We start from the raw sequence: 18,959 nt of genomic DNA on the forward strand, positions 1-18,959 counted from the left end.
TTTACACTAAAGCCGGTACACACATCCGTGTTTTATGGTCAGAGTACAGACCACGATCCTCAAACCGGTCAACTCAAATTAGCGAGTCTCAAATAGGCCTTCAAGGCTGACCTGTGGCCAGTCCATACATCATGGTCTGTGGTCAGATCACGAAATTACAAAATCCGCCAAATGTTCTCCCTCCGTGTATATGCTTGGACTTTGTCCTGTTGCCTCCCTGTTTGTAGTCTGGCATTTAGCTGTACCTATGGGGCAAGGGGTCAAGATTGATATTTCGTACGCCAGTCTTGTTAAAACAAAAATGATTACCAGATGCACTCTTCTTAATGAATTGTGTGCTTCTTCAGGCTGTCCAGAATCCTAGGTATTGCAGCTTGAGCTGGGGTAGATTTCTACAACTTCTGCCACTCTCTATGTAAATAAAACTGACAGGTTGGGTATAAAAAAATAACAACAAATGATCCAAAAATTTTGCACAGCTACACATTTTTGCAAACAATATTGCAATTATTCTACTTTAAAAGCTTTGATTTGAAGGGAACTTGTCACCAGATTTGTTGACTATAAGCTGCGGCCACCAGCGTTGAGCCCTTATATACAGTATACTGTATATAAGAGCCCAGGCCGCTCTGTATAACGTAAAAGACACTTTTATAATACTCACCTAGGAGGCGGTTTCGGTCTGGTGGGTGTCGCTGATCTCCGATCCGACGCCTCCTCTCTGCTGTGATCTCCATCCTCCTTCTATCCAGCCAAGGTCGATATTGAGGTCCTGCGCAGACGCAGTTCTCTCTGCCCTGCTGAGGGCAGATCAAAGTACTGTAATGCGCAGGCACGAGGAAAGGCTGCAGACCGCACGCGCACTACAATACCCTGATCTGCCCTGAGCAGTACAGATTATAGTGCGTCTGTGTAGGACCTCAGTGCCGGCTAGTGTGGATGACCTGGGACTGCGTCATGCACATGGGCCTCAGAAGAAGGAGGTTGGCGATCGCCACAGAAAGGAGGCGCCGGACCGGAGAGCAGCGACACACATAGGACCAGTCCGCCCACAAGGGGAGTATAATAAAGGTGTTTTTTACATAATACAGAGTGGCCCGGGCTCTTATATACAGTATTCTGGAATGCTGTATATAAGAGCTCACTGGTGGTGGTCACAGCTTCTAAGGGAAAAGCCTGGTGACAGGGTCACTTTTACCCACTATATCCCCTAATGAGTACCTTTCAGTAATACGGCCTGTATGTTATTTGGACTATTTGCTTTATTTCTGCTCCTACACAATATTGCTTTTCTTTTTCTTGGTAAGCCTGATATAAATAATTTTATTTAATCTGTGCATTTTCTTCTTCACGTATAAGGTACCTAAATGACTTCTATGAGCTTGAGTTACGTCAAGGAAGCGGAGTAGTGGGCTGGAGTATACCGCAAACCAAAGGTTCCCCTCCTACCCCACGGGAGTCCCATTCAGCAGTAATATATAGCAGGAAAGATCGTGGGAAATCAAAGCTATATATATTTGGAGGAATGTCTGGATGTCGGCTCCGTGACCTTTGGGAACTAGATATTGGTGAGATTTGCAGATTCATTCAGACAGAGCTGTCAGTTACCTTGTTAGGAGGAGAAGAAGCGGGGCTCAGGCTTTCTCTGTGATTTCTGGTAGCAGCTAAACTGCTTTTTACATGAAATTATATATCCTCTGCATCCCACACCCCATTCTATGCTGCCTACATAGAGCGTGGCAGACAAGAAATGTCAGATTTTCCCTGATTGGTTGTTAATTTCAGATTATGGATAGTGTTGAGCGGACCCGGACTTGAAAAATCCGGATTCGTGCGGTTTCAGCCGTAGATCCGGGTCCGGGCCCGGGCCGGATGTGGGAATCCGGCTGCATGATCTGGATTCCGGTTTTTGTTGTTTTGGTTTTTTTTTTTCTCTCTCTCTTTCCCTCTCTTCCTCTTTCTCCCTCTTTCTTTCTTTCTTTCTCCCTCTTTCTTTCTTTCTTTCTCCCTCTTTCTTTCTTTCTTTCTTTTTCTTTCTTTCTTTCTCCCTCTTTCTTTGTTTCTTTCTTTCTTTCTCCCTCTTTCTTTCTTTCTTTCTTTCTTTCTTTCTTTCTCCCTCTTTCTTTCTTTCTCCCTCTTTCTTTCTTTCTCCCTCTTTCTTTCTTTCTTTCTTTCTCCCTCTTTCTTTCTTTCTTTCTTTCTTTCTCCCTCTTTCTTTCTTTCTTTCTTTCTCCCTCTTTCTTTCTCCCTCTTTCTTTCTCCCTCTTTCTTTCTTTCTCCCTCCTTTCTTTCTTTCTTTCTTTCTTTCTTTCTTTCTTTCTCCCTCTTTCTTTCTTTCTTTCTTTCTTTCTCCCTCCCTCTTTCTTTCTCCCTCTTTCTTTCTTTCTTTCTCCCTCTTTCTTTCTTTCTTTCTCCCTCTTTCTTTCTTTCTTTCTTTCTCCCTCTTTCTTTCTTTCTTTCTCCCTCTTTCTCCCTCTTTCTTTCTCCCTCTTTCTTTCTTTCTCCCTCCTTTCTTTCTTTCTTTCTTTCTTTCTTTCTCCCTCTTTCTTTCTTTCTTTCTTTCTTTCTTTCTTTCTCCCTCCCTCTTTTTTTCTCCCTCTTTCTTTCTTTCTTTCTCCCTCCCTCTTTCTTTCTTTCTTTCTCCTTCTTTCTTTCTTTCTCCTTCATTCATTCTTTCTTTCTTTCTCCCTCTTTTTCTTTCTCCCTCTTTCTTTCTTTCTTTCTTTCTTTCTTTCTTTCTTTCTTTCTTTCTTTCTCCCTCTTTCTTTCTTTCTCCCTCTTTCTTTAACCCTCTTTCTTTCTTTCTCCCTCTTTCTTTCTCCCTCTTTCTTTCTTTCTTCTTTCTTTCTTTCTTTCTCCCTCTTTCTTTCTTTCTTTCTTTCTTTCTCCCTCTCGTTCCGGATTCCGCTCCTCATTGATATATTGAGTCAGATCCGGACTTCCTTGTCAGCCCGCCACTGATCCGCCGGACCCGGATTATTAGCAATCCACTCAACTGTAATTATGGACTAAAATGGCCCACTGGATCCTGACTAACCAACTCTTGCCAAATAAGTGCCTTACATTTAGGGATCCATTTCTGGATTCTACACGCCGTTTTCAAATTGACCCCATTTCTGATCTTTTCTGCCCAACTTAATCATCTCATCTGCTGATGTCTTCTACGCCGCCTTGCAGCAGCACCATTTGTCCCATTTTTGGTAGTGCGGCATCTTTCCAGATACAATTGTAACTACACTAATTAGAAAGCTTGTGCATGTACTTTACATTATCGGCTTGTATTTTGCCATTTTTCCATCATTGATGTTTTTCAATGCTTTTTGTAGAAACCATGACGTGGTGTAGTCCAGACACCAAAGGAGCGTTTCCTTTACCCAGAAGTCTTCATACCGCCAATGTCATAGGAAACGGGTAAGATCAGCTTTCTGCATTGACTTAGTGATCATCTACAGTCGAGCTGTGCTCAGCAGCTATAGAAACGAAGTATACGGTTACATGTAGGTCCTCTTTCTGTCTTCTACCGTGTTTCCCCGAAAATAAGACCTACCTCGAAAATAAGCCTTAGCAGGAGTTTTCAGCAAGGCTTAAATATAAGCCCTATCCCGGAAATAAGCCCTAGTCGCTGTTCAATAATGAAGTGTCCATGCAGATAAAAAAGTTAAAGAGTACTACAGTATACTTTATTATAGAAAGTGGACACCCCCCAAAAGAAAGAAGACCCTGCAATCATACTCTCCATATGCTGACCGGGAGCAGTGCAACACATCAAGGACCTACGGAGGAACACGAACACACACACACACACACACACACACACATCAGATTGCGCGCGCGCACACACACACACACACACACACACACACACACACACTCACCACATCCGGCGATATCGATTACTTCTAGCCAGTATACGGTAAGGACTTGGGATGCTGTGCAGTGGAATGCATCATAGAGAGCAGAGAGACCCCTGCTGGCTAGAAGCAAGTGGTATCACTCACCGGATGTGGGGAATGTGTGCACGCGCCATTGTGTGTGTGTGTGTGTGTTTGTGCACTATCTGATGTGTGAGTGTTGGCCAGAAGCAGGAGAGGACAACGTGCAGCATACCTGCTGGAAGCACCCGCCGGAGATCACAAGAGGACCTGTGAGCAACGCAGACACCTGGGGTCTATTACGTATGACGATCCTGGGAAGGGTGATCTGCATTTTTTGGGGGGGTAAACTTTCCCCCAACCATGTGTCCCGAGAATAAGCCCTCCCCTGAAAATAAGCCCTAGCGTTTTTTTTCGGGGCAAAAATAAAAATATAATACAGTGTCTTATTTTAGGGGAAACATGGTATTTAGAAGGGTCTTGTGATGATGAAATTTTCACATGGTGTCCCACATATGGGATCTTCGGAGAATCTGGGGGGTGATCCAGTGCTCAGTTCTTTCCCTTACCTTTTTTCTTTGTCTTGACATTATGTGAGCGATGACTGTAATGAATGGCGCCGCGCTCAAAGCTATCGGTTTACAGCAGGACAGTGACGTGTTTTGCCCTCCGGCCGCCATCTTGTCATTTTTTTTGTTACAGAATGTATGTTTTTGGCGGCTGGGTCCCATTGACATTAGACAATGATAGTCCTCAAGAAAGCCAGTGGAAATGCACCAACTCCTTTTCAGTTTTGGATCTGGGTCTGTATAAATTACGTTCTTCCATATTTGATTTTTGTAACCATTTGTAATTCAGATCTATACTGTACGTGTTTTGTATGCTTTTATATGCAGTTTGGTTAGTAGAGTAAACCCTGCTTTACATGTTGCAATTTCGCATACGATATCATATGCGATTTGCAATGCCCCCATCGTATGTGCGGCACGTTCAATTTGTTCAATGTGCCACACAAACTATTAACCCCCGTCACACGTACTTACCCGTCCATACGACCTCGATGTGGGTGGCGAACGTCCACTTCCTGGAGTGGGAGGGACGTTCGGCGTCACATCGACGTCACGTGGCAGCCGGCCAATAGAAGCGGAGGGGCGGAGCTGAGCGGGACATAAACATCCCGCCCACCTTCTTCCTTCCGCACTGTGGGCCGGGAGCTGCAGGACGTAGGTAAGATCTGTTCATTGTTCCCGTGGTGTCACACACTGCGATGTGTGCTACCCTGGGTACGATGAACAATCTGACGTGCAATTCTAGAGACAGGTACGACGTGCGTGCGATGAACGTTTTACCGTTCATTCGCAATCGCACGTACGTGTCACACACTACAATGTAACTTACAATGCCGGATGTGCGTCACTTACGACGTGACCCCGCCAACACATTGTAAGATAGATTGCAGCGTGTAAAGCGGGCTTAAGGCTATTTTTATTATTAGAGTTTATATACATAATGACTTGTTTTGCCTTTTTTGCTGATCTCTTCTAGACTCCATGGAATGGAAATCTTTAATGCCCGACTCTACAGAAGATAGGAAGGATTGGCCATGGCCTCGAGCCGGGCACTGTGCAGTCACAATTGGGAAACGATTGTATATCTGGAGTGGAAGGGATGGTTACAAGAAGGCATGGAACTGCCAAGTTTGTTGCAAGGACCTTTGGTACATAGACACAGGTAGCTAAATTGCCAATACTTTTATTATCTCTATATAATACTGTATTCATTATTTGTTTATATTAATAATTCTCTTTTGCTAAAGTAGCGTTCCGACCATGCAATGTAAGGTTTTAATATTTTTGTGTATGGACCAGTGAATGAGAATACTGGTAGGCTGGATGAAAAATTGTAAGATTAATGCACATTCATGGATCTTTTTTAACAACTGAAATTCTGTGTCAGGCATTTGAGAATTTGCACGTGCCTTGAAGATTTCATATGAAAATAATGTTAGATAGTAATATGTCTATTACGTAGGTAAAAAATGTATTACGCACCAGAACACTGTTAATAACGGATAGAACAATATTATTTATAGTCAGTAGCGCTGTTCACGTGTGTTATTTATTCTTTATTTTTTATTTACGCTCCAGGTGTCTGCAAAAACATAAAACAGGCCACTGACTGAGGATCACAGACGGCAGGGGAGTAGACAGGCCACTGACTGAGGATCACAGACAGCAGGGTAGTAGACAGGCCACTGACTTAGCATCACAGACGGCAGGGGAGTAGACAGGCCACTGACTGAGCATCACAGACGGCAGGGTACTTATTCTGTTCCGCCGCTTTAAAGCGGTGGCCCGAAAAAACCCTGTAGCGCCCCCCAGCGACAGAAAATCTCGGGGGTTTCAGCTACCGAGGGTAGCTGAGACCCCCCAGATTATGAATCGGGGTGTTTTTTTGGACCCCGGTAATGTGATCGCCGGTATACACTATATACCGACGAACACATGAAAAAAAATAAATGGCCGGTAAAACTGATTTCTTTTTCATCTGACATGATCAAACATGTCAGATGAGAAAGAAATATAAATTCCTAGTGCCCCCAAAGCCCCCGGTACCGGAGAGTCCCCCCCACCCCTACCCCCCCTCCGGAGCAGTCAAAATGGCGCCGAAGCGCACAGAAAACTGCAGCCGCCGCCGGCTCTGCATTCATTTCCCTCCGATCTGAAATGATCAAACATTTCAGATCGGAGGGAAATGTCCTCCCCCTGACCCCTCCTCCAGTCCACCGGAGCCTTCTGGTCCACCAAAGCCCCTCCGGTTCTCCAGAGCCACCCCCCTTCACCCCTCCGGAGCATGCAAGATTGCGGCGCGCAGCGCACAGCGCGCGGCCGCATTCATCCTGCTCTTTCTGCCGCATGTGACACGTCACATGCGGCAGAAAAGTCGTCCCCAGGTCCCCCGGTCAGCCACCGGTCAGCCCCGGTCTTCCCCGTTACCTGGCTGCTGTTCCGTCCCCGCGACCACTCCGCCTCCTAGAAAGCTGGCGGCGCATGCGCAGACAGCGGCTGTCAGCTGGATCCTTGCAAGCAGTGACGCTGACCTCGCTGCTGCGCTGTGGACCGGGGGAGAGTGAGTGCAGTAATCTGCAGCCACACTCCTCACATGGAGAGCCTGCTGTTCTAGAAAATGGGGGGAACGTTCTGTGAGCGTGCCCCTCATATTCTGGAATGAGGTTACTGCGGGTCACTCTGCCCTAGGTTGGACCGGGGCAGTGTGAGTGCAGTATTCTCAGATTACTGCACCCACACTGCTCATGGAGAGCTTGCTCTTCCAGAAAATGGGGGATACGTTTCCTGAACGTGCCCCCCATATTCTAGAAGGTCCAGAGTCCCCGAGGGACCTCCAAAATGGATTACAGCGACCAAAATTTATTTATTTTCAATAAATTGGTGAAAAAGGAATGTTTCGGGGAGTTTTTTTTTCAAATAAATTTTTTTTTTGTGTTTAATTTTTTATATTACTGACTGGGTTAGTGATGTCGAGTATCTGTTTAGATGCCGTGACATCACTAACCCCAGGGCTTGATGCCAGGTGACATTACAGCTGGTATCAACCCCGTATATTACCCCGTTTGCCACCACACCAGGGCGCGGGATGAGTTGGAGCGAAGCGCCAGGATTGGCGCATCTAATGGATGCGCCACTTCTGGGGCGGCTGTGGCCTGCTATTTTTAGGCTGGGAAGAGTCCAATAACCATGGCTCTTCCCACCCTGAGAATACCAGACCCCAGCTGTCCGCTTCACCTTGGCTGGTGATCTAATTTGGGGGGGGCCCCACGTTTTTGTTTTTTTTGTTTTTTTAAATTAACGCCTGGGGAGCCCTCCAAATTGATCACCAGCCAAGGTGAAGCTGTCAGCTGTAGTTTGCAGGCTACAGCTGTCTGCTTTACCCTAGCTGGCTATCAAAAATAGGGGGACCCCACGTCGTTTATTTTAATTATTAATTTTTTGGGGGGCTAAATACAAGGCTAGGCACCCTTTAGTGCCACATGAAAGGCACTAAAGGGCGCCAGCTTAGAATATGCAGGGGGGTGGGACGTTATATATGTTTGACATCTATCCATTCATCCATTGTAGCATTTTAGGCTGTGCGCCCACGATCAGGGTTTGCAGCATTTTGGGAGCAGAGTGTTTTCCCTGCATCCATAAAGCTGCATTGTGCAGTAGAAGCACAGTGGAAGGATTTTTAGAAATCCTATGCCCAATGTGCTTCTTTTCTCCGCAGCATAAACCGACCTGTGGTGCAGCTTCCCGAGCCTCAGCATGTCAATTTATGCTGCAGAGACAAGAGTGTTCTCTGCAGGTAGCATAGAGCTCCACAGCGGCCTGAACCCAAATCGTGGGCATGGGCAGCTGCGTTCTCCCATGGACAACACTCACATCTCTGCAGGAAGGCTGACACTGTGTACTAGACGCCGTGTCGCTGGATCATGGCCACATAGCCTAAAAGTGAGAAATTTGTTGCTACAGCAACATTTTTGTGAAGTACCTGTGGATTCAAAATGCTTACAATACTCCTGAATAAAATCCAGTTTCCAAAATGGGGTCACTTGTGTGGGGTTTCTGCTGTATAGGTACCCAAGTGGCCCTGCTAATGTGACATTGTGCCCGCAATTTATTTCAACTTTTCCAGAATTCAAATGGTGCTCCTTCCATTCCAAGCCCTCCCATTTATCCAAACAGAGGTTTTTGGCCACATGTGGGGTATCCCTGTTCTCATAAGACATTGGATAACAACCTGTGGGGTCCACGGTTTGTTGTTGCCTCTTGAAAAAGTAAGAAATATGATGCTAAAGCAACATTTTTGTGAAAAAAATGAAAATTTTCAATATGGCAACCTAAGCTTATCAAATTCTGTGAAGTACTCTTGGATTCAAACTGCTCAATATACACCTAGATAAAAGCCTTGAGGTGTCTTGTTTCCAGAATGGGGTCACTTGTGGGGGACCTCCACTGTTTAGGCACCTTAGGGGCTTTCCAAATGCAACATAGCGTCCGCTAATGATTCCAGCCAATTGTGCAGTCAAATGGCGCTCCTTCCCTTCTGAGCCCTGCTGTGCACCCAAACAGTTGATTTTCATCACACATAAAGTATCAGCATACTCAGGAGAAATTGCACAATAAATTTTATGCTGAATTTTTTCCTTTTACACTTGTTAAAAAAAAGCTACCTGGTTGAAGTAACAATTTTGTGGTAAAAATGTATTTTTTTATTTTCACAGCTCAACATTATAAACTTCTGTGAAGCACCTGAGGGTTCAGGGTACTCGCCAAACATCTAGATAAATTCCTTCAGGGGTCTAGTTTCCAAAATGGGGCCACATGTTGGGGAGCTTCACTGTATAGACGCCTCAGGGGCTCTCCTAATGCAACATAGCGTCCGCTATTGATTCCAGCCAATTTTGCAGTCAAATGGCGCTCCTTCCCTTCCGAGCCCTGTCATGCGCCCAAACAGTTGATTTCCACCACATATAAGGTATCGCCAAACTCAGGAAAAATTGCACAATAAATTTCATGGTGATTTTTTTCCTGTTACCCTTGTGAAAAAAAAAGCTACCTGGTTGAAATAACAATTTTGTGGTAAAATTTTATTTTTTTATTTTCATGGCTCAACGTTATAAAATTCTGTGAAGCACCTGGGGGTTCAGGGTACTCACCAAACATCTAGATAATTTCCTTGAGGGGCCTAGTTTCCAAAATGGGGTCACTTGTGCGGGGTTTCTGCTGTTTAGGTACCTTAGGGGACCTCCAAATGCGACATGGTGCCCGCAATCTTTTTCAGCCAAATTTCCTTTCCAAAATTCAAATATTGCTCCTTTCGTTCCAAGCCCTCCCATTTGTCCAAACAAAGGTTTCAGACCACATGTGAGGTATCACCGCGCTCATAAAAAAGTGGTTAACAAACCTTGAGGTCAAATTTTTGGAATTACCTCTTGAAAAAGTGAGAAAATTGATGCTAAAGCAACATTTTTGAGAAAATTATTAAAATTTTCAATATGACAACGTAACGTTAACAAAATCTGTGAAGTACCTGTGGATCTAAAATGCTCACTATACCCCTAAATAGAAGCCTTGAGGGGTCTAGTTTCCAAAATGGCATCACTTGTGAGGGGTTTCTTCTGTTTAGGTACCTTAGCGGACCTGTAAATGCAACATGGTGCCCGCAATCTATTTCAGCCAAATTTGCTTTCCAAAATTCAAATATTGCTCCTTCTATTCCGAGCCCTCCCATTTGTCCAAACAGAGGTTTCTGACCACATGTGGGGTATCGGCGCGCTCATAAGAAAGTGGGGAACAAGTTTTGAGGTCCATTTTGTTGTGTTATTTCTTCTAAAAGTGAATAAATTTGGGTTAGAGCAACATTTTTAGGTAAAATTTAATTTTTGCTTTTTTTCATTCCACATTGCTTTTGTTCATGTGAAGCACCTGAAGGGTTAATAAACTTCTTGAATGTGGTTTTGAGTACTTTGGGGGGGTGCAGTTTTTAGAATGGTGTCACTTTTGGGTATTTTCTGTCATCTAGGCCTATTGAAGTCACTTCAAATGTGATGTGGTCCCTAAAAAAATGGTTTTGTAAATTTTGATGTAAAAATGAGAAATCGCTGATAAACTTTGAACCCCTCTAACTTCCTAACAAAAAAAAATTTTGTTTCCAAAATTGTGCTGATATAAAGTAGACATGTGGGAAATGTTATTTATTAACTATTTTGTGTCACAGAAATCTCTGGTTTAACGGTATAAAAATTCAAAAGTTGAAAATTGCTAAATTTTCAAAATTTTTGCCAAAATTCAATTTTTTTCATAAATAAACGCAAAAAATATTGTCCTAAATTTGGTACTACCATGAAGTCCAATATGTGACGAAAAAACAATCTCAAAATCACCAGGATCCGTTGAAGCGTTCCAGAGTTATAACCTCATGAATTGACACTGGTCAGAAGTGCAAAATTTGGTCTGGTCATTAAGGTAAAAATTAGCTCCGTCACTAAGGGGTTAAAGTACTACCGTAGTAGTTATTACATCATGAAGTTCATAAATATGTTTCCTTCTGTTCCAGAGAAGCCTCCTCCGCCTTCACAGGTGCAGCTGGTATTGGCCACCACAAATTCTTTTCATGTGAAATGGCATGAGATACCGACTGTTGAAGGATATCTTCTCCAACTGAGTCCAGAATCGCCTGCTTCAGCTGGTGCTGGGAAACCTGCCCCCCTGAGTGAGATCTCTGCCCTGAGTTCTACCATCACATCCACCGCACGTGCTGGTCCGCTGCATTCACAGAGCGGGCTTGTGTGCCCTCAGCGGTTTGAGGAAAGTAAGTTAGAAAAATATGGAAATAACAGTGATTGCTGGCTGGGACTATACATATAGTGGGTTGCTTTGCGCAGACTTGTGGGTATTATGCCAGCGTGACATAAGCAAACAGCTTACAAACTCTGCTACCTGCTAGAGAGCTAGCCAAACTGTTAAAAAAAAAAATAATGCTCTCCTCACCACTTGCCTGCCCCACCGTCCTGTTCTGCGCCCCCCCTTTTTTGTTTCAGATTACCTTGTTGAGTTTATCCTCTCTACCCTTGGTCGCGACTTCCGGGACAAGTAGGCCTCTGATATCCATGCATGTGAGTCATGACACTGCTTACAGACGTCAAAGGCCTAGTCATGCCGGAAGCCACTGCTTCGAATGGAGTTGAACAAGCTCAATAGGATCACTACAATGGAGAAAGGGGAAAAAAAGAAGCGTGGAAGTCCGAATAAATATACAGTATTTTTCGAATTAATTTTCCTCCCAAAAATTTGGGAGGAAACTAAGGGGTGAGTCTTATAATCCAAATGTAGCATACCAGGGGGTGGTGGAGAAGGGGTAGCTGGGGCTGCGGTGGCGACTGGGCTGTGGCTGCGGTAGCAGCGGCTATGCTGGGGCTGCGTTCGGTGAGGGCTTCACATAATTGCACCCAGAGTCGGCGCATGCGCAAATGGTGCTCTCTGCTCAAGATCTCATCTGCGCACTTGCTGCCTCCGGCCCTTTGATCTCACAGCAGCGGGTTTAAGGAAAATGGTGTGTGGCAGATGAGATTGCGGCTTGTCATAGAGCCGATAGCTCAGTCTGCACACACGCCGACTCCGGGTGCCATTTCTTTGAAGCCCTCACCACCCACAGCTGCCACAGCACAGCCACCTCCGCCGACATTTTCTGGGACAGCATCTGGTACACCTACCGCTCCACCTGCAGCATCGCCCTGCCCCACCACTGCCCCTGCCTCCTGTGACCCCGCTCCACCACCGCTGCCACCCCGCCTCCGGTAAGACACCACCAGATTATAAGACTTTTTTTTATTTTTCCCACCTTTTTTTTTTCTTTCTCTAAATTCGGGGTGCATCTTATAATCCGGTGCGTCTTATAAACTGAAAAATACTGTATAAATGTTGTTTTCCTTACGGGAAAACAAAATGTGCAGGCTGTAGTCTTCATCTGTCCAAAAACCTGATAGCTGATGAAACAGATACATAGTAGGAAAATGAGTGTGTCCTATAACTGAACGTGTGTTGTAAAATGGAAATAAAAACTGACTTGATCCCTACATATATAAACTGATCTGCCTTCAGCAAGATTTGTCTAATGATTGTATTTGGGGTGAGTCCTCTTGAAGCTGACACCCCTGAAATCCCTGACATTACAGTTGTTCTGAGTCTTCTAATGACTTGCATTATACTATATACACTATAGCGCATGCAATATGCTTAGAGACGGATATAGTGACCGTGGAATATTCTGCTATTTGTACAGCAGGTGCGGACAGCCCGGCATCCCCCGAGGTCAGGGTAGACATATGCCACCAAAACAGCAGTGGACTGAGCAATCAGGTGAGCGTCAATACTACGTGACCTTTTATCTGTGCTATTCCCAACTGACCCATCCAGTTTAACTCTTTTTGTCTGATGGCTCCTCAAGGAGCCAGACTATTTAAGAAAGATGCAAAAAGGACTCTGCGTCTTCTGCTGGACTACTTGGTAATTTCCTATTTGAAGTTTACGGTTCCTTTTCACTTACTAGGTATCTACGTCGGGTTACGTGCAACAGGGTGCTTCAGATCATGAGGTCGTGGATATGAAGGAATCTCTGACCGAGAAACAAATTTTCAGTGGAAATTCTGAGAAAAATGGCAAATTAAAAGGATCAAAAATAGGTAAGACGCTTGTCTGGAGATGAATGGCCTGCAGCATTGCATGGGCATGACGAGTGACTTACAATGTGCTGCGCTAAGAATCCTCATCTTCATAGGCTGCACACAGAATGTAGTGAAATGTATGTTTAGATAGTGACTAGTCAGATTGCGGTGCTATCGTGTAATCATGGTTTGCAGTGTAAACCATTCATTAAGAAGCCTTGGCTTTTGCATTACAATGTACCGTCCGAGTGCAGCGAAAGACACGTTTAATGGGATGTCATTTACTTTGTGTCCTAGGTCTTCATACATCATCTAAATTGAATGATGTGCATGACTTGGACATAGGAATATTAACACCTGAGGTTTCTGCGTCCTGCATTGTCTCCAGTGCACAATCTATGGTAACCCAGCAGAGCATTAAATCTGAGTCATCACGTACAAATGGGGCTCTTGTTAGCGGTGAACCTTCACTAAGTGCACTCACTACACACTCCGAAGGTTTGATACAAGTTTCACATACTGTATTTTGAGCCATGTGTTTGTCCTAGCTGTCAATTGTCAGGGTTAGCACTGCTAGAGCTGTAGTTTAATATTGTATGTGTAGTCATACGAATGATGGTGTTTTCTAGATCATGTATCAGAGCAGGTTTAATATTTTCTTTTTTTGTATTCAATCGAATTTCTTTGGTAATTGTTGTGTATACACCTCAACTTTTAATTCCCCTTTTTAGTTTGGTAAGCGGCTCTCAATTATGGAGGTTGCGATCAAGAAAATCCCAGTGCCCAGGAGCAGTTTGTAATAAAAAAAATTATACTGAGCTTTACTCGCTCTCCCCTGGTCTAGCGTTACGTCTCCACTGCTCCTGGTGTCTGATGTTGGCTGCAGCAATGACTGCATGTAGACAGCGCTGCAGCCAATATCATTATAGAGCCATTTATTTTATGGCGCTTTACACGTGAAAAAGGGGTACACATAGTAGAGACAAGTACATTAATCATAAACAATACAAGGTACAGGCCGGTACAGGAGGAGAGAGCTCACCGTCTACAGGGAATGGGTGATGGTACAATACAGTGCTGGCCAAAAGTATTGGCACCCCTGCAATTCTGTCAGATAATACTCAGTTTCTTCTTGAAAATGATTGCAATCACAATTTTTTTGGTATAATTATCTTCATTTAATTTGTCTTCAATGAAAAAAAATAAAAAAATTGTCATAAAGCCAAATTGAAAAGGAAAAGAAAAATTGACGAGAGATTTCAACGCAAGATTGTGCGGATGGTGGATAAAGAACCTCGACTAACATCCAAACATGTTCAAGCTGCCCTGCAGTCTGAGGGTACAACAGTGTCAACCCGTACTATCCGTCGGCGTCTGAATGAAAAGGGACTGTATGGTAGGACACCCAGGAAGACCCCACTTCTTACCCCGAGACATAAAAAAGCCAGGCTGGAGTTTGCCAAAACTTACCTGAGAAAGCCTAAAATGTTTTGGAAGAATGTTCTCTGGTCAGATGAGACAAAAGTAGAGCTTTTTGGGAAAAGCCATCAACATAGAGTTTACAGGAAAAAAAAAAAGGCATTCAAAGGAAAGAACACGGTCCCTACAGTCAAACATGGCGGAGGTTCCCTGATGTTTTGGGGGTTGCTTTGCGGCCTCTGGCACTGGACTGCTTGATCGTGTGCATGGCATTATGAAGTCTGAAGACAACCAACAAATTTTGCAGCATAATGTAGGGCCCACTGTGAGAAAGCTGGGTCTTCCAGCAGGACAATGACTCAAAACACACTTCAAAAAGCACTAGAAAATGGTTTGATAGAAAGCACTGGAGACTACTAAAGTGGCCAGCAATGAGTCCAGACCTGAATCCCATAGAACACCTGTGGAGAGATCTGAAAATGGCAGTTTGGAGAAGGCACCCTTCAAATCTCAGGGACCTGGAGCAGTTTGCCAAAGAAGAATGGTCTAAAATTCCAGCAGAGCATTGTAAGAAACTCATTGATGGTTACCGGAAGCGGCTGTTTGCAGTTGTTTTGGCTAAAGGTTGTGCAACCAAGTATTAGGCTAAGGGTGCCAATACTTTTGTCTGGCCCATTTTTGGAGTTTTGTGTGAAATGATTTGATTTTTGTTTTATTCTCTTTTGTGTTTTTTCATTGCAAGCAAAATAAATGAAGATAATAATACCAAAGAATTTGTGATTGCAATAATTTTCAAGAAGAAACTGAGTATTATTTGACAGAATTGCAGGGGTGCCAATACCTTTGGCCAGCACTGTAGGTGGGGACAGAGCTGGTTGCGCAGGTTGTAGGCTTGTCGGAAGAGGTGGGTCTTCAGGTTCCTTTTGAAGCTTGTCAAGGTAGGCGAGAGTCTGATATGTTGTGGCAGAGCATTCCAAAGTATGGGGGATTCACGGGAGAAATCTTGGATGCGATTGTGGGAAGAGGAGATGCGAGTGGAGTAGAGAAGGAGATCTTGTGAGAATCGAAGGTTACATGTGGGTAAGTACTGGGAAACTAGGTCACATATGTAAGGAGGAGACAGGTTATGGATGGCTTTGTAGGTCATGGTTAGGGTTCTGAACTGGAGTCATTGGGTAATGTGAAGCCAGTGAAGGGATTGGCAGAGAGGAAAAGTCGAGGAGTAGCAGGGAGACAGGTGGATTAGTCGGGCAGAATACTTTAGAATAGACTATAGGGGTGTGAGACTGAAGGGAGGCCACAGAGCAGGAGGTTGTAATAGTCCAGGCAGGAGATAATAAGGGCATGCTCTAGGGCAGTCATGACTGCCCTATTCACAGGCTGAGTGCCCAAACTGTAGCCCTAAACCCATTTTTTTTTCCGAAGTGCCAACCAATCCTATTATATAAAGAATTGATTTTAATCTTACCTTTGCCGTCTTCTCTTCAGCAGGGGGCATCACGCTCATGCTTACCACACATTAAAGCTGAGCCCCTGCCTTTTCCAGACACAGCAGTTGGATTGATCTTTCTGGAAAAAATTGCAGCATATTAGACAGAGATTTTAGCATGGAATGCAATCAGATGTCACCCTGTAATCCACATCTACATTTCAAAGTCTGAACATCCTGAAATCCCATAAAGACGTACGAGTTGCCCCCTCCCCTTCATTGTGTAGTTCTGTCCCCCTTCCTGGCCACTTCCTGGTAAACATGTCCCCCATCCTGATATATATTTCCTACATTCTGGTATATTTGTCCCCATCATGGCCCCATCCTGGTAAATGTACCCCATCCCGGCATATTCCCCATCCTGGTAAATGTACCCCATTCCTGCTAAATGTCCTCCACTCTGGTAAATGTACCCCATCCTGGTAAATGTTCCCCATCCTGGCATGTTCATGTACCCCCATCCTGGCATGTTTCCCTCCATCCTGGTAAATGTACCCCTTCCTGGCATGTTCCCCTTCCTGCTAAATGTACCCCATCCTTGCAACCATGTTTCCCCCCATCCTTGCAGCCATGTTTCCCCCATCTTTCAAATAGAGAGGTAAATAGGATGGAAACTTCAGCTCACCTGCTGCCTAGACTGCTCAGCCTTGCGGGTGCCTAGGATCCTTCGGTCTATCCCAACCGGTAACAGGCAACGCGGAGTGAAAAAGAGGATGATCCGGCACAAAATCTCCTTAGGTAAAAACATCCAAGACTTTATTGAAGCATCATTAAAAACATCGTGAAGACCAAGTATCCACTCAGATGGTAAACATGGGGATCATGATAACTTTACGCGTTTTGGACTATTATTAAAAAGTAAAGTTATCATGATGTTTTTACCTAAGGAGATTTTGTGCCGGATCATCCTCTTTTTCACTCCACGTTTCCCCCATCTTTGCCTGTTTCTCTCCATCTTTGCATGTTTCCCCCATCTTTGCACGTTTCTCTCCATCTTTGCATGTTTCCCCCATCCTTGCAGCCATTTTTGCCCCGTGCTCTGTATGCCCTGTGCACCCCGTGCTCTGTTTGTTTGCCCTGTTTGCCCCGTGCTCTGTTTGTTTGCCCCGTGCTGGCACTGTCCCCCACACCTTGGCACAGCCGCACACCGTTTAAAAATAAAAATAAAACTCACCTTCAAGCACCGCTCCACCGCTGCGCGCCACTATGTCCTCAGTCAGTTCAGTTCCCGTGCGGCCACAAGATGCCGGCGCCGCCTACTGACGCTCCTCCGTCTCCTAGGCAACAGGCCTGCGGCCCAGGAGAGGAGGCATTGTCAGAGGGGGGATAAATGTCTCCTCTTCTAAACACAACTTTGAACTTCCAGCGCGATCACACCGACAGTTCAAAGTGGCTGAATGTGAGGACAGCGCACGTGCCAGCACAAAGGGCTCTGCGTGCCCAGTCTGGCATGCGTGCCATAGGTTCGCCATCACTGCTCTAGGGTATTTGCAGCTTCATGTTTGCAGCCTTGTCTACGTTGCAGTCAACATCAGACTCCGGAAGCATCAGTCGAGACTCTAGGTCTGGACCCGGGATGGTGAGGAAACGCAATTTTCTTTTTAGTTATATAACATAGTGCTCCCGGGGACTGTGATTTTCTAAAAGAGGAAAACCCTTGTATGTTTGGACTAGTAGTGCCAGGTTTATATAGTGCTGACTAAATGGAAGTGTCACCTTACCCCATAAACAAAACTATTTAAAGTGTATGTACTTAATGGATAAATGTTAAAATATGGAACAGTTGCTGTCGTTTTGTGGCTTCACATCCGTAAGAGTATGCCTCATCCTTTTTTTTTTCTTTTCCTTTAGCTGCAGTTTCTTCAGGTGAACAATGCACTTCCCAAACAATGAAGACCTCAGTAAGTGCCAGTGAATGTATCTTTATCATGTTGTTGTAATTTAATAACATATCAGTGGAGTTCATGATCTCTGCTTTTTGAATGTATATTGATTTTCATACCTCTATATTTCTGGCATAACAGGCTAGTGTTCTTAGAAATTCTGCTGATTTATTTAAAGGGGTTTTCTGGTGCTTTGATATTGATGGCCTGTCATTGTGGTGATAACCGTCAACATTAGATAACTAGAGGCATGACTATACGCACCACACCCAATCAGCCAATTTAAGGGGCTACATGTCTTCATTATTTACCAGGCACGTGTTGTGACTCTTAGGCCATGTTCACACCTTGAATATTTGGTGAGGTGCAGTTCCAATGCTTATTTGACCATAATTCTGGCTAGCCAGCTCACACAGCGTCTGCTGTGTGTCTCGAAAGTTGCTGTCTTAACTGGTTACTCTCATAACCTTTACAGGGAATCTGTCAGCAGGTTTTTGCCACCTAATCTGAGAGCAGCATAATGTAGGGGCAGAGATCCTGTTATCAGAGATGTGTCACTTACTGAGCTGCATAGTGTAATTTTGATAATCTACTGCTGATTAATCAGTGATTTTATCATTAGAGGACTACTTGGCTTGCTGTCATGTAGTCCAGCATATGCATGAGCTCTCTATAATTGCTAGATATGCAGCAGAGAAAACATTAATTTTATCAAAATGACCGCAAACAGCTCAGTAAGTGACACATCGCTGGAATCGGGGTCTCTGTGTCTACATTATGCTGCTCTCAGATGAGGTAGCAAAAACCTGTTGACAGATTACCTTCAAAAGAGACCTGTCACCAGGTCAAAAGTGGGCAGATGTTGGTTATTTTATTCTTGCTGCTCCCCTGAGTATTCTGTTTTTTAATTCCTCCATACAGTTCCAGAGACAAAAAAAAAAAAAGAATACTTAGATAAGAGTGAGAAAACAATAAGGGCAAAATCTGCCCACTTTTGACCTGATGATACATTTTCTTTAAATGGCTAAAATTGCATAGTTGCAAAACGAAGCAGCTTTGCAATTTACATGCTA

At 44.3% G+C, this 18,959-nt stretch overlaps 1 protein-coding gene across 2 annotated transcripts in view; it reads left to right on the forward strand.

Annotated features, from left to right (window-relative positions):
- HCFC2 (host cell factor C2) overlaps window positions 1–18,959 on the forward strand; it is an 83,259-nt gene that overhangs the window by 17,302 nt on the left and 46,998 nt on the right. Inside the window, exons 4-12 of one of the 2 annotated variants that reach the window (XM_075344727.1) lie at window positions 1,360–1,568; window positions 3,327–3,411; window positions 4,575–4,675; window positions 5,418–5,603; window positions 10,989–11,243; window positions 12,714–12,790; window positions 12,981–13,113; window positions 13,393–13,593; window positions 17,855–17,904. In XM_075344727.1, coding sequence (XP_075200842.1) covers window positions 1,360–1,568; window positions 3,327–3,411; window positions 4,575–4,675; window positions 5,418–5,603; window positions 10,989–11,243; window positions 12,714–12,790; window positions 12,981–13,113; window positions 13,393–13,593; window positions 17,855–17,904 — 1,297 coding nt within the window. The remainder of the gene's footprint in view (window positions 1–1,359; window positions 1,569–3,326; window positions 3,412–4,574; window positions 4,676–5,417; window positions 5,604–10,988; window positions 11,244–12,713; window positions 12,791–12,980; window positions 13,114–13,392; window positions 13,594–17,854; window positions 17,905–18,959) is intronic. The other variant, XM_075344728.1, reaches the window with a different exon arrangement.

Source organism: Anomaloglossus baeobatrachus, chromosome 4 (assembly GCF_048569485.1).
Source record: "Anomaloglossus baeobatrachus isolate aAnoBae1 chromosome 4, aAnoBae1.hap1, whole genome shotgun sequence".
In the NCBI taxonomy this organism is placed as follows: Eukaryota; Metazoa; Chordata; class Amphibia; order Anura; family Aromobatidae; genus Anomaloglossus; species Anomaloglossus baeobatrachus.